The 25,567-nt window shown below is 50.5% G+C and overlaps 1 protein-coding gene across 12 annotated transcripts in view; it reads left to right on the top strand.

Moving 5' to 3' along the window:
* The window catches only part of DAB2IP (DAB2 interacting protein), a 167,433-nt gene that overhangs the window by 130,246 nt on the left and 11,620 nt on the right, over window positions 1–25,567 (top strand). For all 12 annotated transcript variants that reach the window (XM_057409051.1, XM_057409050.1, XM_057409049.1 and 9 more), the window contains 7 exons: window positions 5,761–5,859; window positions 8,018–8,572; window positions 16,776–16,920; window positions 19,158–19,302; window positions 23,177–23,413; window positions 24,913–25,114; window positions 25,321–25,499. In XM_057409051.1, the coding sequence (XP_057265034.1) occupies window positions 5,761–5,859; window positions 8,018–8,572; window positions 16,776–16,920; window positions 19,158–19,302; window positions 23,177–23,413; window positions 24,913–25,114; window positions 25,321–25,499 (1,562 nt within the window). The remainder of the gene's footprint in view (window positions 1–5,760; window positions 5,860–8,017; window positions 8,573–16,775; window positions 16,921–19,157; window positions 19,303–23,176; window positions 23,414–24,912; window positions 25,115–25,320; window positions 25,500–25,567) is intronic.

Here is a 25,567-nt window from a genome sequence, read left to right as displayed (position 1 = left end):
CAGTGGGAGTGTTGAGGACTCGGGCAAGCAAACTGAAGCTTCACTTGTTTGGGTAAATAGAAAAATCTGTGAGTATTTCAATTTTTCTTTTAACATCTGCTGTGGCATGTGGTTGGGTCTGCGCTAGTGGGAGGTAGTAGGACACGTACAAACCAGTCTGTTGTTGGATAACTCAGTGTAGTATGTCTTGGGAATCATTTGTCCTGCATTGTGGATGGCAAAGTAGTATTGCTTATGGCAGTGGCTGGCTATGGAACTGGGAAATGGTTTTCTTGCAGTAATGAGGTGGACGATACCGTGAAGGGAAGGTTACCTCTTTGTACTTGGTCATAGAAGAGCAGATAGATGCATGGATTGAACTGCAGGTTTCCCTTGGGTGGGCAGTGCTGGGTGAAAACAGCCTTGTCCAAGTGTCCAAGAGGAGTCCAGCTGGGGAGGTGAAGGTTCTTCACTGACATTAGCACACTGAAAGAAACGAATTGAAAGTTCCATCTCTTACCCTATAAACAGGTAACACACAAAGAGTCGTGCAGAAACCAGCCCCCAGCATCAACTCAGAAGTGGGCTGAGGTATAAATTTCCAGTGCTGTTCATTCTCTGCAGCATTGAACAGCAGGTCAGGAGGAGAACAGTTTTGTAAATTATATGGCCTCTATTACATTCCACTCCAGAAAGATAAAATGAAGCTAGATGGAAAATAGATGTGACATCCGTAATAGAAGAGTTGTTTACCACTCCTGGTCGGCACACAAGAGCAGGGGAAGGGATATGAACAGTGCTTGCAGAAAGTTGACTGAGAGGGAAATGGCACAAGTCGTGCACTCATGAGGAGGAAGAAAATCTTTATTTTTAAGTGAGTTGGGTAAAGAGGAGTCATACAGAAAAGAGAACATGTTAATTGCTGCGCTGCAGATCCTGCAGGGGAGAGGAAGAATGCCAGAAAACAAAAGGGACATTGATTTGTAACTGATGGTTACTCATCAGTCAGCTCCAGCGGGAAGGACCGAGGTGGGAGCTAAATGTCATGTTGTGATAATGTGTTGGTCTTTGATCTCCAGAGAGCCTCTTTCAAATCCAGAGTGAGGTCAGCACTGGAATGGGTTTGCAGATCTCCTGGATCCCTGGTGGGTGGCAGGCAGCGACCACCTTGGTGCTTGGAAGTTGCCTTCAGTTATCATTATATCCTGAGGGTCCCATCTGTGGCCTGTGATCCTGGGTCCTTCAGCATTGCTTTATCTGAGAGTGCAGGCAAGGCTTGCTGAAGACTGCTGCCACCCTTCAGTGGAGGCTCAGCAAAGAGCAGTAAAACCTGTGGTGGTTTCTGTGGCCTGGAACTGGGAAAGCTCTGCCTGAAGTCTGCACAAGTCTGAAAACTGAAGCTGATGGCCAAGAGCCGTCACACTGCTGAGTACGGGAACACTGAAGAGAGAGAAGCTCAGCTGATGTCCTGGAAAAGAACCCCTCAACAAGAGTGAGAAGGACCTGGAGACAACAGGAACCAAGATACTTTCTGCACAGGGCACTGGGAAGCTGCTGCCATTTGGTAATGGTGCCTTGGCTCTGCTTTGAGGCTGTTGTGGATCTGCTCTCTAGGGACATCTGTCAGGAATGGCCAAGTTTGCTGTCTCAAAGTGAGAAGTGAAGCATTGCTGTTGTTGGGCAGTGCCTGCCTTACACAGTGCTTCAACACCTTCCCCTTGTGCTGGGATGCTGGGGCAGTGGCCAGTGAGAAGCTGCTGCCATCACCAGCTGAGGTCTGTGAGCCCTCGCTTGTGTGAGGCCCATGCACCACAGCTCCTCCTCCACCGAGCTGCCGCAGCAGCCTCATGGCTTGGAGAAGAAGATGGCAAGATCTGAGATGGCTGCAGATGGAGCCGCGCTGAGAGGGCAGGTTCAGAGCAGGAACTGGCAGTGCACCCAAAGGGAGACAAAGGCGAGAGGTGCCAAAGCCATCTGCAGTGGAACGAGCCCAAGTGGCTCTGTTGGAGGCAGTTGGCTGTATGGAGGTGCAGTGGGATTGTTTCTTTAGCAAAACCAACCTGCATTAAGACGTGCTAAAGCTGTTTGCTCAGCTGGGCTCTGCCTCAGTAAGGAGTCAGCAGTAATGCAGAGCTTTTCAACTGCTGCATTTGGCTTTTCCTGCTTATTTAGTTCTACGAAACTTGCTTTTTCCTGTCTCAGTACTTGGCAGTTGGTATTTACTTGTTTTCTTGATTGATTTTTATTTCCAAGTTACTCAGCATCATCTTCTTTCTCTTTATAAGACTTCCCAGTCAGCATAACCAGCTAGTGCCAGTGCGAGTGCTAAATACACAGTGGGCATCTTAGCCCAGTGAAGCAGGTTCAGAGTTCAGGCTCCCAGAGCCTATTCCTGGCTCTGCTATTTGTGGGGTCTTGGTGACTTGGGCCAGGCAGAGGGATTGGAAGTGAAGGGCTCTGTTCCTGCCTTGGCAGACCCAAGTCTTGCCCTGTTGCAGCGCTCGTGTCTGGGCAGTCACAGGATATAGCAGGGGATGCAGAGCAGCAGGAGGGAAAACTGTAGTAGCTCCAATGCGACTGGAACCGTGTTGCCTCACCCTGGCCTTGCTGGAGCAAGGGAGAATTTAGCGGAGATAAATTTAGCTCCACTAAATTTAATCCAGCTGCGCAAACGTGGCTCTGCAGGGCTGGTTTGTCCTTCTGTGCTTGGCCACAGTGGCATTGACCAGCTTGAGCCTCAGCTTTTCCTTTTGAACACTGAGTTGAGCAGCTTCAGTAACTCAAGTTATCATCTTCTGTGGTTACTCTTGTGGGATTCCTTCATCTGTGCCTTGAGGAACCCATCCTGTGCCTAAGACATTCACCCAGGCAAGGACTGTGGATTGTGGATGTGAATTCAGAAATGAATGTGTTTTACTAATTGAGCTTATCCTGTACATTAATAGTATTCTAGCATATCCAGAATCTTCATGAGATCAGGATACTCTCTTCATAATCAAAATCTCATGATCACTACTGCCATGTGATGTTTAGGTCACAGCTTAAAGCTGGGATGTTATTTCTGATCTGGGTAAAATGATATTTTTGGTCACACGTGGTAGTTACGACCTTCAGTTCCCATCAGATCAAGAGGGCTTCATATCTGAGGATGTTCCTCTTCTCTCCCTGAAGTATGATAGTTACAGGGCTTTTGGGTTTTGAGTGATTAGTTAATTGGTAATTGTTTTGGTATTGAATCACAAATTTTGCCATGATAACTGGGTGATAATATGTTGATTTAAGTGTGGCAAGAAAATATACCAGATATTCAGTGTGACTGAGAGCTGGTAAAAAAAAATGACATTTAATGAACAGATTCAATAAGAGGACATCTGAATTGCATGCTTGTTTATTTGGATATGAATGCTTTATGCAGCTGTGGGATCTGTGTGTGTCACCAAGGAGAACTTGCCTTTAGCAGAGCATCTTTCAACAGCAGAGAAGTCTGAATTCTCTTTTCTGGTGGAGCTTCCACGTTTCCTACCACATTCTCTAGATCCAAGAGCATTGTTTTCAAATGCATTTATTCACCAAACTCCCATCAGAACTAAAGAGCTGAACAAAAAGCTAGGTGAGAAATGACCTTTGAGGTAATGGGCTGATGGTGTAGTTTACTGGAAGGTGTATTTGGCCTACTCCATCTTTATTAACTGATTTCTAAGCACTCGGTATGGACTGAATTTTGTGACCTTAGAATGTCAGCAGGAGGGTTTGCCCATGAGCAGTGCTCATTTGCTGCTCACCTTCCGTGCTACTTCACTGTAAGTTCTCATCTTGAACACTTGCTAAGTGGTCCTTCTGGCATCTTTTATTGGTGATTTGGTGTTAAGATGGTGCAGCACCCCACCAGCAGTGCAGCAGCTGTGTGTTGCTGCTCTGTAGGTATCATTCCCAGTCAAGAAAAGGATCAAGATGCAGAACTGCCGGACCCCCTGGCAGGGTCAGGGCGTAGGGATCACGCACCATGGGCACAGTCTTGCAAGTAGGACATCTCTTTTGCCACCAGAAGTCCCTTTGTGAAGGGTCAGGGATAGAGGTTCATATGAGCATCCACAGCAACAAACAGGAGATGGAGCAAGCTGGATTTGTTATGGGAAGCTTTGTAGAAGCTGGGAATACACCGAAGCATGAAGGGATGGTGAAAAGATCATACTGCTGTGCCTACTAATTTGGAGTCTTCTTGGAAATAGAAGATAGCTTGTGCTCAGGAGAATATGTAGTTTTGCAGGGGAGAGGATAAAAGCATGTTAGGACAGGGAGGAGTGATATCCCAGAAGAGAGCCTCTGGGATATCAGGGGTGGGAAGATTTCTTGCATTTACTGTGTAAAGACAAGGATGGGCCTCTTCTTATTTTGTCTGGGTTAGAAGATGTCTGCGTTCAAAGGCAGGGTGCCTTCAGCTTGTCGTTGAGGTTAGCTAATGACAAATCTTAGCAAGTGCCAGCTCTGCTGTAAGAACAGGTTAGGCTTCTGGGAGATACATGAAATTAAAGGAGATTGTGTCTCTCAGCAGCAGATAACCCGGTGTGCAGTGTGGAAACACAAGCACTCTGAAACGATAAAGTACTCAGAAGTAATTCTGCAGCTTGAGACTGGTGGAAATGAAGCTCAAGGGGAGTTATTTAAAGTATTAGCCAGGTCCATTTGGCCTGCATCAGAGAGTATTACTGGACATCACCAAAAGCAGTGAATGCAGAGAAGGGCAGAGCTTGTGGAGGGCTTTATGGGCAGCATAGAGTTATGGTACCATGGTCACAGGCTGTCAGCTTCCCAGCAGGGCCTGGAAGAGGCAGGGGCTTGAGGAATATGTGTATGTGAGAAGATGCAGGGAACTATTGGCCTTTTACACCTTGGCTCAATAATTGATGCCAAGAAAGCTTGGTGTGGTGGATAGGAAGAAATACTTGGTGCCTGTCATCCTGGGGCTGCTGGGCAGCGGTTGCTTTAGTGTGCTCTCAACAGGGTTATTTCCATGTGGTAGCACAGATGTGATAAGGAATGAGGGGCATTTGCACCACTGGAAATGTCACTGCTGTGAGCGTGCTCCTTCAGAACCTGGCTATGGAATCCCAGTGGCCAGAGAAGGTCATGCAGATACTGCAGAAAGACCCCTTGGAAGCACGAGAGGAGGCTTCAGCAGCACTTCACCGTCCAGGTCCAGGTCCAGGAGCCCCAGCCTGGCTCTGCCCAGCTGGGGATGAGGTGCTCTGAGTGGGAGTGCCTCTGACCAAGCTGCAAGTGCTGCCAGCAGTGGGGTGTATGTGCTTGTCCCCATGTTCTTCACAGCGTGGTCTTAGGAAGCACCAGGGCACGAAGGGGGAAGGTGGGAAACCAGCCTTCCCAGGCCTGGGGTTCTGCAGGAAACAAGGAATGCGTGGTTACTGTCACAGGCTTTGGGCTGAATCTGGAGGAATGCCAAGTGGTTGCAGTTTAGTTCATGTAAGGATTTGTACGCTCAGTTGTGGAACTTGGTGGTTTAAAGCGTCACATGCGTGGGGCCCATTATGTACTGTTTTCTGGTGTAGAAGAGAAGTAATTGGAATTTGCTTCCATGATTATTTCTGTGTCATAGAGAGTTGCCCTGGTTTTCCACCAGCCTTAGGGGCTGTTGCTTCATGCTTGGGTAAAGCTGTTTACTTAAAATAAAACATAACATAAAGAGATCCACCAGCATCTTTCCTACCTCCCCTTCGCAGCCTGCAGTGTGCTGGTCAAGGCATAATCCTGTTCCTTTCCCTGTAGGTGACGACTTCATCAGGAAGTAAGTGCTTCTCGTGTCGTTCCGCAGCAGAGCGAGATAAATGGATGGAAAACCTGCGGCGTGCCGTGCACCCAAATAAGGTAGTGGCTTTGAGGAATTGCCTCTGTTAGAGTTCAGTTCCTCGTTATTACATTTTATAGCCCAGTGCATAGTAGCAGCAGGGGACGTATTGTCATTACACAGTGAGTAAGTGTAACTGTGGGTCAGCCTTTTTCTGTATTGCTTTCTCCCACAATTATATTTACAGGCAAGTGCCAATTACTTCTTCCCCTCTTTTCTCAGTGCTTGCTGCTTCAGCTGTTGCTGAGAATTGATCAGACCTGAAGAACCTTCAGTCTTGCTCTGTTACTGATGATACTTGCTGCATACGTAGGACTTTCCACTTCTAGGAGCTCAGGAAGCTCTCGGGTAGCTGCCAGCAAAGTGACAAGTCTGAGTAGTCTGGAGAGTTCACAGAGCACACTTCCTGACTCTGGTAGTGCTTGTGGTGTCTGCTTGAGTGATGGAGAAACTCAGCTGCCCTCACGGCAAGCTCTCTGAGGCAGCAGTGGAATCTACCTTTCCCTTCTCCAGTCAGTTGAATGGCAAAGTCATCCCCTTAGGGAGCTACAGAAACAAGTCCTTCACTTCACTAGAACAGAGACACCCAATATGTGGTTTTATGGCTCACTAGGACCACGCGCATCCTGAATTAAAATCTACAACTGCTTCTCCCTCTCTGCACTGGAGTTGGGGACCAAAGATTATCAGGACCGATCAGCTGCAGGATTTCACAGCTGATGAGTTCTGTCAAGTCTTTTTCTGCTGATCAGAGAAAACACAAATGATGGGATCCTGTGAATCTATTCCTGGCATCAGAGCCACATAACTGCGTGCACGTTAGGTCCAGGCCTGGCAGGTTGCTGAAGGAACCCTCTGTGTTGGAGTTGATTGTTCCCAGCACAGTGCCAAATGTCAGTATAAAAGATTTCCTTCAATACCATGACCGGAGCAGTGGAGGGGAGAGTTCCTGTACGGGGAGCTCAACGACTCCAGTGCTTTCCAAGCGCAGCAGCCTGGTAGTAATGATCTGAAAGAGCTGTGTAAGGTTTGTGTGGTCACATTCAGCACAGGAAAAGTCCTGGGAATGTGAGCTGGGGCTGGGCACATCACTATGGCTTTGAGATGCCAGTGTTCAGTGGAAATTCATTTGGAAGGGTGCCCTTATCTCAAAACATGTCATTAACTGATGGCTACTTTTCCATCTTTGTTTGAGGTCATAGACAATGAACTCTCAGTATCTGACTTGATATTTCTGTCAGGAATTCAGCGTTCTTGTGTAGTTCCTGCATGTACTTCCTGAACCTACAGTACCCCATTGTGGACTTGCAGCAGAAACATTCCTGCCCAGATTCCTAGGCTGTGGTGGCTGTTTCAGTGAGGGGTTTCTACGCAAAGCAGGTTACTGCAGAGCCCCTCGCAGTGGTTCAGCCGTGAGTGCTTTATCGTTCAAGTCACCCCTGCAAGTAATGCCCCTGGATATTCTTCCAGGATGAGATCAGCATCACTGGGGAGCTCTTAAAGATCCACAGTGCCCTTTGCTCTGTTGTTGTTTAGAAGGTATCCAAGCCACATTTCTATTTCTGGATTGTGATGGTTCTCCTGTGGGACTCGCTCTGTCTCCTGATGTTGTAGTTTGGGTGCTCTGGACATCAGCCCTAAAATACCATGAGGTTTTGTACATGCTTCTTTCCCTGCCAGAGGTGGTTGCATTCCAGCCATGGATGAGGTGATCCCTGGGTGTGTGCTCAGATCCCTTGATTGTTGCTCTATTACAGTAAAGAAAACAGACTCAAGTGCTGCTGTACTAAAAAGGGAGGTGGTTGGGAGATACCTGAAACACGGCTTCTGTTCTGCAAAAGCCAGTAATGATCCGTGAAGTTCTGGTTTCTTCTGAGGCTCTCTTGGCAGTGAATGGGAAATGGTACCTTTATGATTTGGAGGGGGTTTATCTTCCTTGTTCCTTATATTAATTGGCACCCACAGACACGGAGAGCATGGTGATATTTGGAAAATTAACATAAGTAGTGTTATTATGCAGATTCCTGAGAGCCAGTATTTCCTTAAAATAAAATGTAATTAAGTCTCTGCTCATTTAGCACATCCGAAATAATTAACTCCTATCTCCAGTTCTGTTGTGCTTGGCTTTGTGGTTTGGGTGGTTTTAGTGACCTGTTTTTCTTTGCATCTTCTTTTCAGGACAACAGCAGAAGGGTAGAGAACATGTTAAAGTTATGGATTATTGAAGCCAAGGACCTGCCAGCTAAGAAGAAGTACTTGTGTGAATTATGCCTGGATGACGTTCTTTATGCACGAACTACCTGTAAATTGAAAACTGATAATGTCTTTTGGGGGGAGCACTTTGAATTTAATAACCTCCCATCACTCAAAAACATTACAGTGCACTTATACAAAGAGACTGACAAGAAGAAGAAGAAGGACAAGACCAACTTCATTGGCCAGGTGAACATCCCTGTCAGCTCCGTCACGGGCCGGCAGTTCATAGAGAAGTGGTACCCAGTGGTGAGCCCCAACCCGGGCAAGGGCAAGTCCCCAGGGCCCATGATCCGCATCAAGTCACGCTACCAGAGTATGAGCATTCTTCCCATGGAGATGTACAAAGAGTTTGCTGAGTACATCACTAACAATTACATGGTGCTGTGCTCGGTGCTGGAGCCCTCGCTGAGCGTGAAGAACAAAGAGGAGATGGCGTCTGCGCTGGTGCACATCCTGCAGAGCACAGGCAAGGCCAAGGTAAGACCCGTTGTGATCCTGTCGGACACCATGGAGAGCAGGCTCCTGTGTTAGGGTTTGAAATCACCACGAGTTGGGCTTCAGGCCTGGCCATTCATACACTCTAATTTTGCTTTTAATTACGAACAGGTTGCTAGCAAATTGCAAACTGCTTAATTAGCAAGAGGTCAGTGGGACCTCGAGATACCAACTGAGTCATTTTGCTCCCTTCTGGAGGCTCAGGGAGCGGGCTCTTGACTTATGAACAGTGAAAGTAAAGCGAGAAGGCAGTTCTCAGGGATGAAATGGAAGCAATGTTGGCTTAAGCTAAGCAGCCTGTGTGTGCTGGGTATTCCTGCAGTGAATACCCAGGGCAGTTCAGTCTATGTGAACCACTTTGAACATATTCATAGCTGGGAATCCCCCACCAGGTTGGGAAGGAGGAGGCAGAGTGGGATTTACTCCTGGTTGTGATCTGTGAGGGTACCGGCAGGGTGAGCAGAGCTGGGAACTCCCTCACTGGACAGCACAGGCAAACACTGAGGTCCCCAGTGCATGGAACATGGAGCTGTGTGACCCTTCTGCTGCAGAGCATCCTGCATCCCCGGGTGGCAGGGCACAGCCATGGTGAGCAGGGCCAGTGTCCACCCTGCAGAAGTTAAGGCATCAGCGTTTTCTCTGTTGGAATCTCCCTGAACTCTGCAGGGAGGAGCTGGGGAAGAGCAGGATTTCCAAAGCTTTTGCAGTGCTGAGGAGACGTGAGCTCCTCACCTGAGGGGGAATCACAAGGCTCTGCTTCGTCCAGAGCTGCCACTGCTGCCTGGGACCGCGGCAGGGTTCATGCATTAGATTTAATTACCTTCTGTTGAACAGAGAAGTGGCTTGGCCTCCTGATCTGGTTCAGGGCAGGCAAAGCTCACTGAGAGGATTGCGCAGCCATGGACCTGCTGTTGCAGAGGCAGAGAAAATAGCTGTTAAAGCCTTCCTTACCCCAGGCAGCAGTGGCAGGCCCCAGGAGCACAGGGAAGGACCGCAGCCCTGCTCCCCTTGGCTTTGTTGCCCTCAGAGATGACTGAAGTGGTTCACAGCCTGTGAAATACGCTCTGTGGTTACACAGGGGAGCATCCTAGGTGTCCCCTCCTCACTCCTTGTGCCGGGCCTTCAGACCCATCAGTGTGTGGTTTCTGAGCACAGCCCTGTGTTCTGCTGGCACATCTCATCAGGAACCATGGGCTGTGCTGCCTCTTGCCTGCTAGTGCCAGGGCTCTTGTTGAAATAGCCTTCTATTGGAGGACCATGTCCATGGCTTACACGGTTCTGGTGCAAAAGGCTTCAAGTGTCGCTCCAGTCTCAGTCACCACAGATCATGTGTTGGCATGGCTGAGAGCTGTTGTCACTGTTCCTGCTTTTTTCCTCTTCTCCTCAGTACTGGAGAGGCTCCAGAGAAAGCAAGTGTGTTTCCAGACATGTGTCTGCATCAGTGCTTGAGATCCCAGAGGCTCTACACAGGGGACATGGCAAACAGTAAACAGACTTGATGAGTTTCCCCCTAAAATGGAGCTTCTGCTTTCCCTGCCTGTCATCTGCCATCAGCATTAGCACAGGGTTTAGGGAGCTGTCAGAGCAACAGGAGTTATTGGAGCATGGGAACCAGGTGGTGTGTGCTTTACTTGGACAAGCAGAGAGAGGGGAAAAACAGCAGGAAGGTAAAATCATGGGATCATGGAAGGGACCGCAGATCGTCTGGTCCAGCCTTTTGTGGGAAAGGCAGCCTAGATGGGGTTAGCTGGCTCCCTGTCCAGTTGTATCTTGAAAGCCTCCAGTGATGGGGACCCCCAGTGTCCCTGGGGAGGTTTTCCCAGGGATTGATTATTCTAAATGTATAACATTTCCTCTTATATCAAGATTAAATCCAGCCTCTGCTGGGTGAGGAGCACCCTCGGGGCAGCCCCCCCCCCCCTTCCAGGCTCTGTCCTGCTGGGACCGCTGAAGCTGGAGGTGGGTTCTGCATCCCTGTGCCTTGCTAAGAGCCCTTCCAACCGCCTCGAGAGCTCTCCCCTGCCCTGAAGAGTGCAGACGTGGCACTCGGCAACCACCAATTTGTTTTGCTGATAAAGGGGGTTTTGTTGATCTTGGCTGCCGGAGCTGATGCTAAAGCAGCAATTAACAGTTGGCCCGAGAAAACAAGTGTCCGGTAGATTATCTGTGAAGACTCGTTAGCAGCTAATTGCCCGTGCAGTGTTTCAGGCCCTGCTTTCCTGTCCTGATTTGCTGTAAATACGGTGTAATCCCTTAATGAGGCAGGGTCCTGGGGTCCCCGTGTCCACGCAGAGCCAGGCTGCAGGAGCTGCGTGCAGAGGAGGGGTGATGTGGTGTGGTGTGGTGCTGTGTGGGTGATGCCACGTGCAGAGCACGCAGAGCTGCGGCAGGAGGGGGACAAGGGCTGTAGGTGGATTTTCTCCCTAAATACCTGCTTCTTCCTGGGCTTCACAACTGTTAAAACAATAGATTAAAAGGTGGAGAATGGAAGCAGAGTGTCCTGGCTGGGAGTAAGAGTCCATGTTTCCTTTGATCCTTGGTTGGGAAAAGGAAAAGCTTCATCCCTGCAGTGCTGTGTGAGGGTTTGGTGCGCATCAGGGTGTGCCTGGAACCTTCTGACCAGCCACCAAGGCAGTGAGGAAGAGGAAAGGCATTTTGATGAAGGTAAAAGTGCAGATGGTCCGGCTGAGGGATCTGCCCCGGCCCTCTGGGAAGCCTGACAAACATCCAGCCCTACACCAGCTCCCTCCGTCGTGCAGTGGTTGGTCACTGGCTCTATGCCACATATGTGTGGGAAGAGGCAAGAGGGACTTGGGTTTGTGGCTCAGCACAGGGATGCAGGTTCTCAGCATCGCTCCTTGACTCATTACATGATTCCATCTCCCCGGTGAGAGCACTGATAGAGTGTTACCTCTAAGGGCATGGAGATGCCTGATTATTTCCATGTGTTTTGCAACCCACAGACCAGAGACACAAAGTCATAACTTCAAGTATTTCTGTTGCCATACCTGGTGTTACCAGGAGTGCTCACCCCTGCCATTAGCATGGCTTGGTGTAGCCCATGTGATGTGGTTGTGGCTGCATCCTTCCCAACACGACAATGACTGCGACTTCAGATGCTTCCAGAATATTTCCCATGCTTAGATTTGTTTCAGGGCTCTCTTACAGCTTTTGGAGCTCAGTTTATGACCATAAATACCTAAACCACCCCTCTCTTGTCCAAAGGGTTGTTAGCTCAAAGCCAGCATTAGACAGAGCTCCAACGAGCCAGCTGCCCCCTTGAAATAAATATTTACAGCCTTGTGAATGGAGTGAAGAATAAACGTGTCCCTGTTTGTTTGTGCTGCAGGGATTAGCTTCAGCTAAGCAGATGTAGTGGCTCCTTCTGTGGAGTTGGGGCAGAGCACTGGGAAGGTGCACAGGGAAGCATGGATGCTGCACAAGTTCAGCCATAGATGAGCCTGCAGCAGCCAGGTCCTCTTCCCCATGGAGTTTATCTCTCTGATAATGCTTTATAGCAGCTATAGTTAAACTAGTAAGGCTCTTAATGAGTTTTATGAGCACCTGCAGAGTTTTTGCCCCTCTGTGGGGGTGGTGAGCAGTTTCTGAGCCTCCTGTGTGGGATCCAGCCCCTCTGCCCTCACGGGGAGGTTGGTGGGCACTCAATGTGTTGTTACTACATCCCTAAGGTTTTCTTATTGCCATGAGCAAGGTGATGGGAACAGATTCCTTTGTGTTTATCCTCACGTTGCCACTTCACCTCCTTTCCCAAGGAGAACTGGAAAGTGCCAGAAGTGTTGAGGATGAGCTCTAGCACTCACAGGAGGGAGCATCATTGCATTTCCTAGCACAGAAATGTCCAGCACAGCTCCTCAGAGGATCTGTGGGGGTCAGGAGTCAATGAGTGGCAGTTGGGATCCTTGGTTTCACACCCTGTGTCCAGAGCCCAGTCCCTGCCCTCCGCTGCTCTCCTTGCACATCAAGTGCTGTGTTTCTCTGCCCCTGCAGCACTGCCACACATAGGTTTGTGCTGACACTGGTCCACCTGTAACCTACAGCCCTGCTAACCCCTGGTGTTTTTCACCTTTGCATAAAAGCCCAGCTGGACTCTGGGCTAGTCTTTGAAATTAGCAGTAATCTTATTACCTTTATCAGTTCAATCCTCTTAAGGTTAAGTCAATCCTCTTAATCAGGCTCATGATGTGGAGAACCTTATTATTTCAAAGTCAATCTGCCCATCAGTCACTTACAACATTGGGAGCCGTCAGCTCCAGCCCTGGGGGCTGTGTGTTCCAAGTGGTGTGTGCGGGGCCATGGGTCTCATCAGCTCCCTCACACCCCATGTGCTCCATTGGGGACACATCCTGAGGGGCTCCATCTCTGTGCCTCCTGGGTTCAGGAGCTGGAGGGGGCTGATACTGCCCAGTGACACCCCGGGGGCACAGGGATACTTGATGCAGGCAGACCCCTCACCAGGGTCGGCTTTCTTGGCAGCGGCAAGTGCAGGCACTGGAAGTCTGGAGCACTGTGGGGTGTGCAGGGCTGAGGGGTGCTGGAGGCCGAGCTGTCAGCCGCTGGTCAGGTGTGTGACTGGATTAGCTTTCTTTGCTCTGGCTTTGTCCCCTGTGAAGAAGCTTTTTCTGTCTGTGTTTTGTGTTGGAGCAATGCAGTTACTCTGCTTCCTTTGCCCCATTGACGTGGGCAGTGAAGGATCCTGTTGCTGAGCAGGTCTTGGTTTTTCTTTTAGTGGATTTCACTCTGCAATGAACCTTTTCCAGTTGAGGCCACCCCCAGGGCAGCAGCTTCCAGCAGCTGCCTGCAGGGACCAGGCTGCCGCTCCTGCGTGTGTTCCTGGAGGGCTGGAGGAGCTGCCTTAGAACAGCTCACGCTGCTGGGGTTCATGCTTGGTTGGTTGAAAAGTGCTGGGACCCAGTGCACTGGATTGATTTATTTGGGAGCTGCTCCTCTTGGCAGAGTCAGAAGGGTTGGAACTGGGTGATCCTGAAGGTCCCTTCCAGCCCAAAGCATTCTTTGATTCTCTGTCAGCGTATGGACAGTGACTGAAGTTGCACAGGTTCAGCCATGTCCAGTCTGAAGCAAATACCCTGAAAACCACCAGGGGCACAAGCCTGGAGAGCACTGCCACAGCCCTTAATTTTTACTGTAGACCTTCTCCTTCCCCTCTTGACTCCCATGTAATGAAATAAAGCATCTTATTTTCTTCCATTGCCAGGGGCCCTAACTGAAAACAACCCCCTGCTGATCTCTGCTGCTCAGAAACAGGGAGTTTTATTGGCTTTAGTTATTGCATTTTATTCAGAGCCTTGTATGTGGGTGAGTGAGGCCCCCGGAGGGATTCAACGAGGATTTGCATTCCATTTGTGTGTTCCGAGTGCTGGCTGCTGGCGTACTTCAGGCAGAGATACCAGACGTGTGATCCAGAGCTGATGTGGCTTTTCTGTGCAGAGGGAAGGCAGGATCTGGAAATGGCCCTGGGACAGGAACTGCAGGATGTCATGGGAACTGACCCATGGAGGAGGCTCCGCTCCTGCAGCGAACAGAGCTCCGCTGGGCTGCCCAGAGGCAGAGGAGCTCTCTCAAGGACATTGGCTGTGGGTATTCTGATCCCTGATGCACCCCAGGGCTGGTTTGTAGCCTGGCGAGATGCCTCCTGCAGCCTGGGGAGGCTGGACCTGCTGGGGATGCTGAGCAGGCCTTGCCTGCAGGATGCTGGTGGATGTCCTGGCTCTTCCCTCCATCCCCCTGTCAGTTACAAAGCCAGATCCCACCACATTAAGTCCCAGCTTTGGGTGTTGTGCCATAATGGGGCTCTTTGGGATTTCAGCAACTTTCCTTCCCACTTTGGAGAGCAGAGGTTGTTCCTCAGCTGTCAAGCTGCAGGTGCTCCATAGTGGATAATGACCGCAGCAGAGGTTTCAGAGCAACCTTTCCTGGCTGTGTGCTGAGTCCCACAGTGGAATTTTGCCTCATTTTAATTTCTGGTGGATTCTAGATTAGCAAAAATCGTTAAAATTGACATTATCAGTGGCTAAACCTTGTCTTTTGGGTATCCAGCTCTTGGCAGCCCTGGCTCCAGCTGGGGTGTGCATCACAGCTTGGACCAGCATCCCGTGGCTGCCAGTCCTTGGCCAGCAATGGGGGGGAAAGCAAACCCTTGGCTAAGAGAAACTGTAAAGCTCAGTTATTCCTGAGATAATTAGTATGTTGGGAAAGTGACAGGAAAGAGAATCGAGCAAAGCCAAGGTCAGTGGCTGCTAATTAAGAATCAGCACCTTGTGTCAGCCTGAGCTGTGGCTTAGAATTGAAACGGACCCCGGGAGAGACCCAGGAAGATAAAGGTGATGGAGTTACCCAGATAGCAGCTAGTGGGAATTGAGCAGGGGTTTAAAGTTTCATTCCAGCCTGGCTGATAAAAGGGGCTAAATGAGAGAAAATAGTGGGGGAAGGCACGTGCTTTGCTTCCAGGAGGGATTTTTTTGCCTCTGCAGCTGCAGGAGCATTGCAGACATAGCAGGATCTCAGGAAGGGTAAAGAAATAATGGAAGTGACTTCTTTTTTTAACCAAAGCTCCTCTGGTTCTTTTTGAGGCTCTCTGGGAAGGTCAGGACAGTGTGTTGGTCCTAGTCTTGTGGGCAGGTGGGAGAGGTTGGGGCCGTTGGGTGCTGTTTGAACCTTGATTAAGCTCTCAGTGCGCAGATGTCCGTATGAAGGATGCAATGGAGCCGAGTGCCTCTCTCTCTCCCAGCCAGCTACTGGCAGGGATGGGACCTCAGTGTCCCCTCTCCTGAACCTGGGTTGGAGCAGGCTGGGTCACGGCATGGTGCTTGGGAGCTGCGTTTTGGGAATGGCAAGGACAGGACCTAGGTCTCTGCATGACAGCTCTGGGCTGCTCCGGGTGCCCGTGCCGGGAACAGGTTACCTCTGGTACGGTCGTGACAAATGAAGGAGAATTTCTTAGTGAAAGGTTATTACCAAGCAGATGATTTTGTTCTAGGGGAAGGCAGTTTAGAAAAAGGGGCCTTTGGCTGTGGAATTGAATGTGTGTGTCAACGTTTCTCTGTCTCCTGCTTGGGAAACAGTGAGCGCTTTAATGCATCTGATTTACACGGTGCCTGTTCCCCTTCGTCCAGGTGAATGGTACAGGGTAGGAGGGGATGGACCTTTCCAGCAGCCAGCACAGCGAGGAGCTGGGCAGGAGCCCAGAGCTGCTTTTCCCATTAGCAGTGCAGTGAACAGAAGCTGAATATATATTAGCATTAAGATCTGCATGGCATTTCTCCTGCATTAACACTGGCTGCAGCACACTAAATGCCACACCACGCAGTGGAGTCTCAGCAGAACGCATGGGGACCTGTGTGATGCTCTCTGCTCAGTTAATGCTGCTGCTAAAGCAGACGTGGAGCTGGGGCAGAAGGGCTGGTTTTGGTTTAGGTTTTGTAACTCAGCAGCCTGGCCTGAAGCACGGGGCAGCTGTCAGCATGTGGCCTGCTCCTGCTCACCCCTTCCATTGCTCTGCAGCCCAGGGGATGAGAAGCTCACATGGGATTTGGTTGTGTGCACATCAGGCCCCAAATCTGTGCTGTAGCAATGCTGTTTATTTCCATCAGCACTAAGGAAATGGGACACTTGAGTATCTTGATGCATATTATAGGCTTGATTCTCAGCCATTAACTGTGGGGCACAGCTCATGACATCCGAGCATGCCCTTGGTTTGCAGCCAGTCACTTAGACATCAAATACAGCCACATCTAACAGCAAACATGATGTTTCACCCACAAAATGGGAACTAGATGATGTTAAGGTCCTTTCCAACCTTGACCATCCTAAAATGTGAGGCAGATAAAAGACCCAGCTGGAAGCCAGCACTGATACAGAGGCAAATGTGGTGCAGGTCTTAAATGAATCATTTTGGGGGTCATTTTTGAATAGTTTTTTGTGGTGCAAAAATTGTGACTTTCCAGAGACTTATTTTTCCTGTCCTCTAAGAGGCTGGAACAGGAGGGAAGTGGGGCTGGGAGCAGCTCAGCATGGGACAGCCAGGATCACCCGCAGCTCCTCCGCTCTGTCCTGTGTCTCACAAAGCTGAGAGGAGGGGAGGCTGCGTGCTCTGCTGAACGAAGCGTGTGTCAGTGCGTGGTGACCCACCATGGGCTTTGCTTTCCAGGATTTCTTGACTGACCTGATGATGTCTGAAGTTGATCGCTGTGGTGAGAATGAGCATCTCATTTTCAGGGAGAACACACTGGCCACCAAAGCAATCGAAGAATACCTGAAGCTGGTGGGGCAGAAATACTTGCAAGATGCCTTAGGTACGTACAGAGCATTGGCAAGGCTCACCCAGAGAAGTCCTCCTCTAGGTTGCAGGGTGCTCCATGGTGGAGCCTTGATACCTGTCAGAGGGTTTCACTGGCAGCAGGGTCCAAGCCAGGGGCACAGCCGTGACCCAACAGGCAGCTCTCTGCTCCCCGGTGAAGGTCACCACTGAGTTAGTGCTTCAGTCCACTTTCAAAGGAGATAAATTGATATGTGAAGGCATTATGCTGCCTTCCACAGCTTCTGTCTCGGCGCTGTCAGCATCACAGCAGCTGATTGAACCTTTCCCCTGATGGCACCCCGGGACCAGAGACGCTCCCTCACTTCCTTGCAGCGCTGGAGAGTCAGATGCAATCTCCCAAGCGCCGGTGATGAGGGAGTCATGTCGCGGATCACGCTGGGAACGGCCCTCCTCGTGGCTGGGTTTTAAGTGCTGGCGATGTTCATGGCTCCAAAAATATTTCTCTTGATGCAAATGAAAATAATTAGAGCTTCTGCTTCTGGGCAGGTCAGGAAGGAATTGCTGTGTTGCTGTTTGCGGCCAGCACAGCACGAGGCTGGGGAGAGGCTGCCTTTGAAGCATGATGTCTGAGCCTCAGCCGAAGGCAGCTAGATCGGATCCACATCTCAGCAGAGCTCCCAGTGAAGTGTTAATTTCTCAGGATGTTGGGTTCCTACCAGTGGATTTGTGTAATTTTAGCAAGGAGCAAAGAAGCATAAATACTTTATTAAGATAATAGTAATAATGACAGCATCGGGAAGGGGAGATCGTGGAGTCAAACCAACACGTAGCCCACAAGGATAGGAAAAGGAATACTATTTATTTCTGCCTTGTAATGCTTTCTGGTTGAAGGCAAGTCTGTAAGTAGATTACCTCATATGAGTTCTAAGCATCGAGGGGATTAATGAAGGCACAGAGTGCTGAAACATTCCCCTTTCAGGGCTCAATGCAAATGCTGCCAGGCCATCTCCAGCTAGTGCAGGTGGAGCCTTGGGTTCCTGCTTGCTGGTCAGGGCACTGGTTCTGTGTAAGGCCTTTTATCAGTGAAGTGATTCATCTGTGTGTCACCAGGTAACACAATAAAAGATAGTGTTTTCCTTTAAACCATGAAGCACAAGCAAGTAATAGGGCTGGATGATAACAGCAGGCATCACCTGCAGGCGAGCAGAGAGGCTCCAGAGCTCCCTGGCAGAGCTGAAAATACATTGGAGAGGCTCTCCAGTGTGTAATTAAAATCTGTTTTGGCAATAGGGGAGGAATGCAGACGAGAGTGAGCCAAAACCAGGAGTATGGGAAAATCCAGGACAGTCAGGAATGAGAAGATGAGCAAACCAACCGGAATTAGGAGATGAGCAAACCAGCTGGAATTAGAAGAAAACCAAAGCAAGCCTTTCTCCAGAACATCACCTGGCTCTGCAGATCCCTTAGATATTGCCTTCTAATCCCCATTATCCCATCCCCAGCCACCACTGTGTGCTAGCTGGGATGGGTGACTGCCACCCCCAAACTGGACACTGGTCCAAGTAGTGGGAACATCATCAGCTTGGGCAGCAGGGATCTGTCACCCAGGGTGAAAGGTGGCACAAGAGTGAGGAGCTCCAAAGTAGCCCCATGGTGTGATCCTCCATGGTGTGATCCTCCACGGTGTGAGGAGCAGCCAGACACAAACAGGAGTGCAGGGAAGCTCAGAGAAATGTTTTAATTCAATTTTGTGTGATGTTCAGCTCAAAATAAACCCAGTAAATGGTTCCTTTCCTTTAATTACCCATTTCTCCTGTGAATCACAGCGGCTTCTCCATGCCAGGGCACAGGCTGCAGTAGCAGCCATCCTACAAATAATTACAGAACTTGCCAGCATACTTCCTACTGGATTTGCCCAAGGGAGCGTCTCTGGAACCGGTGTAATGGGGGCTCAGGGCAGGCTGAGGAAGCGGGTGTTTTGGCTGCTCAGTTCTGATGCAATAGCCCATAGCCACAAGGCAGAGCTGCCAGCTGGGTGAGAGGGATGGAATGTGCTCATTGGGAATATGGGTGCCTTTCTGCAGGGTGCGCCTGAGTCTGGTCAGGGATCCTGAGAGCTGGTGGGGCACAGCCTGCCCTGGGAGCCACCACCAGCTCTTGTACCCACTTCTGTTCAGGCAGCTGGTGGGGTGCTTGGGCTTGCGAACAAAATTGCTTGCAGGCTGCATCTCTCGTGTCTCTAGAACCCATCACCAACTGTCTGTTTTACAGGGGAATTTATCAAGGCACTGTATGAATCAGATGAGAATTGCGAGGTGGATCCCAGTAAGTGTTCATCTTCAGACCTTCCTGAACATCAGAGCAACCTGAAAATGTGCTGTGAGCTGGCCTTCTGCAAGATCATCAACTCCTACTGGTCAGTATCCTGTGAGCATCACTCTCCTCCGCATGCCCTTGGCTAGGACAGAGCTGATGCAGCTGCAGGGACAGGGTGGCAGCAGCCCATCCTCAGGCTGTTGCTACCCATCCCTTAGCTGTGCTGATGGGCAGCTTGTCAGAGAGCTTTGGAGGGAGAGCTGCAGGCCCTGCTCACATCCTGTGGTACATAAAGGATCAGGAGGAAGGGTGAGGATGGCTAGGGGGTGAGACAGCAGCTCCTGCTCAAAGTATGGAGTATGTGCTCTGTGAGTGCAACAGCCTCACTGATTCTCCATCAGGCTTGTTTTCAGTGGATGCTGAAGGGTTACTGGTGCACAGACATGGGGACAGGGCAGTGGAGTCAGGAATCTGAAATGCCAAAGGTGGCCAGTTCAGAGAGGGACTTGATGCCAGCTGTGTGTGAAAGTCTGGAGTAAAGGGCAGAAATGCATGGCCTGGGTCTGCTACCCATGTAGTGATTCAGTCTGGATCAGACTGATGCACTCTGCCTGTCCAGATGAAGTTCTGAGATCCTCTCTGCCGCACAGAAGCTGCACCAGCACAGGGAGCTTTTGTTTAGGCAGATGTTCTCTTGTTGCAGAGTGCTGGAGCCCAGGAGGATGCTGCTGTTCCTCTTGGTTTGCTCTTTGGCTCAGCATCCTGCATTCCTCTGTTAACCCCTCTGTCTCCCAGCCCCGGGGTGCTTGCTGAGGCAGAGGTGGGGAGCCCATTGCCTCCTTGGCCCAAGGCCTGGTATGCAGTTGGAGGCATTTCCTGGTTGTTTATTCTCAGGGTAAAGGTTCTTGCAACCAGTTGGGGCAGGCCTAAATATGCAAAATTGACTGGAGTAAGGTAGTTGTATCCTGTTGTAGAGGAGGCTGTCAGGCTCATGGTGTGACCTGTGCTCAGCCCTGGGGACTAGCAGCCAGGAGTCCCTGGGTCTGTTAGAGATGCTGCCTGCAAAGATGACCTGAAAGGGGGAACATGGGTTTGTGACTCTCTTTACTTGGAGAAATAAAAGGCTTTGCTTTCTGCTGCTTCCTGACGTACCTGATCTATATGAGAGAATGATCACTTTGCCTTACTGCTGGGTTTGCAGTCTTCCTGCTTCAGCGTCTGGGCTTAGTTTGTGTTAACGTGTTTTGTAACACCACTGTTGTTGCAGAACATCAACTCAGGATAATATTGGAGGAAGGAAGTCTTTGATAATAAGGATTTCTCATTTTCTCTCCTGTCCCAGCTGTTCTGTTGAGGTCTGAAAGCTCATTGATATGCAGTCTCCCCGGATTGTGAGTGCAGGCCCAGGAAGGGAATTGCTTTTCCTGATCCTGTTCAGGGACAAAACAAGCAGCAGGAGGCTCATTCAGACAAAGGGCAGATTTCTTTACAGGTATCCTGTACCTTGTCCTGGGCTGATTTGTAACTGGCTCAGGAATGGTGTTTACCTGCTCTCCCAGGAGGGATTCACTGCTTTTGGCCACCAGTGGATTACAATTGTTTGAATGAATGTCTTCCTAAAAATACCCAAAGCAGCACTAAAAGGTCACTCTAAAAATAGGCTTGGAAAGTGACCTAAGGAGAGTTAGGAATGCACGGGAAGTTTGTTCCTCCACTCCTGCCTTTCCAAGGAAGGCTGAAGCAGCTGCTCTGAGTGGTTCCCCCTCGCTCCTTTGTGCTCAGTGGTTCTTAGGGATTAATAGGGCTGATGAGTGTTCAGGATTGGCCAAGGTATCCTGAGAGCTAACGATCCTGCTTTAAATAGAGTGCCAGAGAGTGCATGCTTATCTGCAGAGAGAGCCAGAGGGAGGAAAGAGGTTGACAATAACTGAAAATTGTTGTAATTATGACATAATTTGGACATCTGGGAAGTTTCAGTGTAAGCAAATTGTAGCAACTGGGAAGTTGGGTGATGAATTACGGGCCCGTTTGTCCCACGGAGCTGGGAACTGAGCTCCATCCGCTGGGACACAGCTGAAGGTTTGTGGTCTCCCTCGCCGGTGAGCAGGGCTCAGGGGCTGCGTGCAGCCGGTGCGGGCATTGCGAGGGGTTGCTCCGCAGTGACGGTGCAACCTGTCCTGATCAGTCAAGCCTGAAATTGCTTAAAGGATTCTCCTGTTTCTGGGCAAATACCATGAAGTAGAAGGGCTTTGTCCAATTGTGTGGATCAAATCGAAGACAGAGGAGAATTTACCCAGCCGGAGAAGTGGGCTAATGTTATTTACAAAGCACAGGGTAAAAGCTCGCGGATGTGAAAGCGTGAAGCCAACACAGAGCAGAAGCTGAACGCAATGGAAGCATTTCCAAGCGCTTCCATGGAGTGTCACCACCCATGTCAGGTCGGATTGAAACCTGGAAACCTGGAGCGCAGCTGCATGGGCCTTTCTGTGTGTGGTGGGATGCCCTGGGTGGGATTAACAGCAGCATCCCCAGACCTGAAATGGAGGTTTGCAGTTGAAATGAGGGGTGAGGGCTTTGCCTGCTGAGTGTGGATGCTGCTGGCTCAGAGGATGGCTGCAGAGCCAGAGGCCACGGCTGTTGGGTGCAGGGTACCCACAAACCCCATAGGTCTCTGCAGTGTGGCCAGGAGCAGTCAGTTGGGCTCGATGGAATGAGTGTCCATAGCCCTGGGAAGCAGAGGCTGGAGGATGGGGAGTGCTGGCAGCAGGAGGAATGACCTTGTACTGGCCTGGAGGCCTGGCAGTGCTGTGTTTTGGAGCCTCCCAGCTGGCTCTTGCTGTTGCTGGACAGTGGATGGTGTCTCTGGCCATGCAACTCCCAAGATTTTCCCTTCTGCAGTCAGTCCAGGCAGGCCACTGAGAACCAAGCTCATATTGTTTTGCTTTTCCCAGCTAGTCCCTGCACCAAAACTGGGAAACCATCCTCCGAAATGGCTGTTTGTTAAGGAGATTTATGGTCTAAAATGGAGTCTGACCCCGCTTCAGTCTGGTTTTGGACCATCCAGCTCTGGTTCTGAAGCAGAGGAGGTGGTTGCTGGCCAGGGCAGCCTCCAGCGGGTGGGGAGCTGTGTCCCAGGGACCCAGGGGACCAAGGGCAGTGTGGTGGGACCCGCTGCCAGCCTGCTTCCGGCAGTGGGAGTATCCAGCTGAATAAATAACACATGCTGGGAACAGGATAAGGTGGGAGCAGGGAGCTGGGGAGGGCTGGACAGAAACAGGCAGCAAGTTGTCCAACGATAAGGGCTGCTGCAGCTACCGACTGCTGGAGCCAAGGGAATTCTGGTATCCAGGAAAGCCAGGCTGAGTCCGTGCAGCTACAAGGCTGGAGGAACTCCAGTGAGGCTCCGTGTTTGTAGTGTTCACAGTAGGATTTGATCCATGTGCTTCAACAGGAGTATTACAACCTGCACAGCCACACTGGTGACCCCAGTACCACGGATGTTCCTGCTGAGGGGGGGTCCCTGATGCTGTGCTTCTTCAGGAGACACAATCCCCCTTGGGGGCTGAGCTTCCCCTAGTTCAGAGCACCCTGAGACACAACCAACTGGCTTGGGAAGAGCAGCTTTGCACAGGTTGTCTCATATCTCCATCTCCCCAGTTGTCCGGGGTTTTAGCACCCAGCACAACCAGTGTTCATTAGTCCGATGGAAGCTGCTTCTCCTACAACATTATGGAGCAGTTTTGCTTTGTCCTGGGTGGCTTGAGTGTCCTGAGGGACACTCTGCAAAAAACAAGGACAGGGCTGTGACTGATGCAAGTGGTGGTGCTGCTGTGCATCAGCAGGGTGAGAGGGCTCTACCGCCGTATAGGTCTGGGTTTCGTACCCCACAGCTGATACACACCATATGTACGTACTGCTGTGTGGCAGTTTGAGCACCCTGGCCTTGAACTTGCCATGTCCTCCTCTCGTTCCAGTGTCTTCCCAAGGGAGCTCAAGGAAGTTTTTGCCTCATGGAGACAAGAATGCAGCAACCGCGGCCGCCCGGACATCAGCGAGCGACTGATCAGTGCCTCCCTGTTCCTGCGGTTCCTGTGCCCGGCCATCATGTCCCCGTCCCTCTTCAGCCTCCTGCAGGAGTACCCGGACGACCGCACTGCACGCACTTTGACCCTCATTGCCAAGGTCACCCAGAACCTCGCCAACTTTGCCAAGTAAGCCGGGAGCCGGGGTGGGAGCAGGCAGGAGGCGCCGGCTGTGCAGGCAGAGCCCGGCGCCAGCCCCGCGCTGCCTGCTCCTTGCCTCCATGGAAGGGGTCTGGTTGTTTCCTGTTGGCTGTTTCCCCCACGTCTCTCTGGGACCCGTTCCCTCACTGCAGGGTCAGGGAGATCACTGAAGTTTCCAAAACAGGCCGTGTTTTATGAGCAGGAAAAGGAGCTGTTTTGAGCACACAGAGGAGCCAGCGGGCTGGCAGCAGGAACACACCGGCACAGCCAGGCACGTTGTCCTGGCATGGCATGGTTGGCCTCTCGGGGACACCAGCAGGACCAGAACCCCAACAGCAGCTTATTGCTCAGGAGCTGGTCTTTCCCTCCTGTAAGCTCTAGGACCCTCCCTGCTATTCAAATGCAGTTGTCTGAACTGGGAGGGTATGAAAGGAGAAGGAAACACTATCTGTTTCCAACTAAATCCTATCCGTTTCTAACTAAACCCATTGGTTTGGTGGAAACAAAGCGAGAGATTTCTGAGAATCTTTCCACTGGCTGCAGCTCTGAGCTACTTACCCTGAGCTCTGATAACAAAATGATGAGCTTTCCGAAACATGAATGGACAGTTTCCGTCTAAAGCTTCTTAGATTTGGAATCCAGCTCAGTACACAAGCTCGCCGTCAGGAGCGTGCAGGCATGCAGACGCAGATGGAAGATGTACGAGTGTGTTACACTTGATGACAGCAATTCTCTGTGTTCCTGACCAATCCCTAACTAAGGGGTTTTCAGATTCTCAGCACTTTTCAGGAAAGACTCTTTTAACTAAGCTGACATTAGTCAGTCAAAGTGATGGAGCTGAGCTGTGCCACTGCTGGGACAGTTGAACCACGGGACCCTCCCTGTTGTGCTCTAAATAAGACATCTAACCCGGAGGGGGGTCTGGGAAGTGCTCAGAGGCAGAGGAGGTTGCAGGAAGCCAGAGAGGACACACGGGCTGGCCCAGCTGCAGGTATAGCTCTCCAGGCTGATCCCAGAGCCATTGTGCTGGGGCAGCAGTGGCTGGGGTTAGCTCCAGTGCTTGTGGAAGAGCAGGGAGAGTGCAGGATTCCTGCCACCATCATGGACTTCAGTCAGTTGACGGTGCTTGGTTTTATGATTTATTTCCAGTGACAGGTCCTATTTCTGGAGGCTGTGCCCTGACCCAGCAGTAAGATCCACACCATTATCAACAACAGCTTTGTTTCTCTAGCTTTCACCTTTATTTCTGTTGTGGAGATCCCATGCTGATGAGGACATATCTGGGTTAGGCTGGAGTTAATTTTGGTTCCATGATCAGTGAGGTGTACCAGGTGCCCGCTTAGCAACCCAGGCATCCCGAAGGCTTTGAAGGATTCAGGTGGGCAAGGAAGGTTCTGGCATCCTCACCTGCGTATGTACCTACCCATTTTGTTGGCTGTACCTCTGTTTACAGGATTTAGCTGAAATCCCTGTTGCTGTCTTGATAGGTTTGGCAGCAAAGAGGAGTACATGTCCTTTATGAACCAGTTCCTGGAACACGAATGGACTAACATGCAGAGGTTTCTCCTGGAGATTTCCAACCCCGAAACCATCTCAAACACCGCTGGCTTTGAAGGCTACATTGACCTTGGCCGGGAACTGTCCACTTTGCACTTGCTACTCTGGGAAGTCATTTCTCAACTGGAGCAGGTAACCATGGGGAATCACAGGGGCAGCCCTTGGCTTCTATAGCCACATGTGCTGGGACATCCCATAGCCTCAGCGGTGGGGGTAAATGATGGAGAAAATGAATGTTGTGTAATAAATGTGATGCACTGAAGAGAGTGAATCAAAGACCACGGCTCTCTAGCAAAACCACAGGATGTTGGTAGTAATTCTGCTCTCTTTTTACCCAGAGCACTGCAACGAAGCTTGGGCCTCTGCCTCGGATCCTGAGGGATGTCAACTCTGCGCTCAGTAACCCGGCCTGCGTGCAGCTCTCGGTCACGGCCGATCACACCGCATCCACACCCAGTGCTGGCAACAGCATCTCTGCGGGGCTCCAGAAAATGGTGATAGAGAATGACTTATCTGGGTAAGAGCTTGAAGGGCCTGGCCACAGACCAGGGAAGTGCTGAATGTTCATCCACTGCCAAAACCTGA

The sequence above is a fragment of the Pezoporus wallicus genome, unplaced genomic scaffold (assembly GCF_028554395.1).
Source record: "Pezoporus wallicus isolate ANWC-B61680 ecotype Strahan unplaced genomic scaffold, APGP_CSIRO_Pwel_v1 contig_8341, whole genome shotgun sequence".
Taxonomy (NCBI): Eukaryota; Metazoa; Chordata; class Aves; order Psittaciformes; family Psittacidae; genus Pezoporus; species Pezoporus wallicus.
Note: the sequence above shows the minus strand (reverse complement) of the source record. Positions and strands in the feature narration are given on the sequence as shown.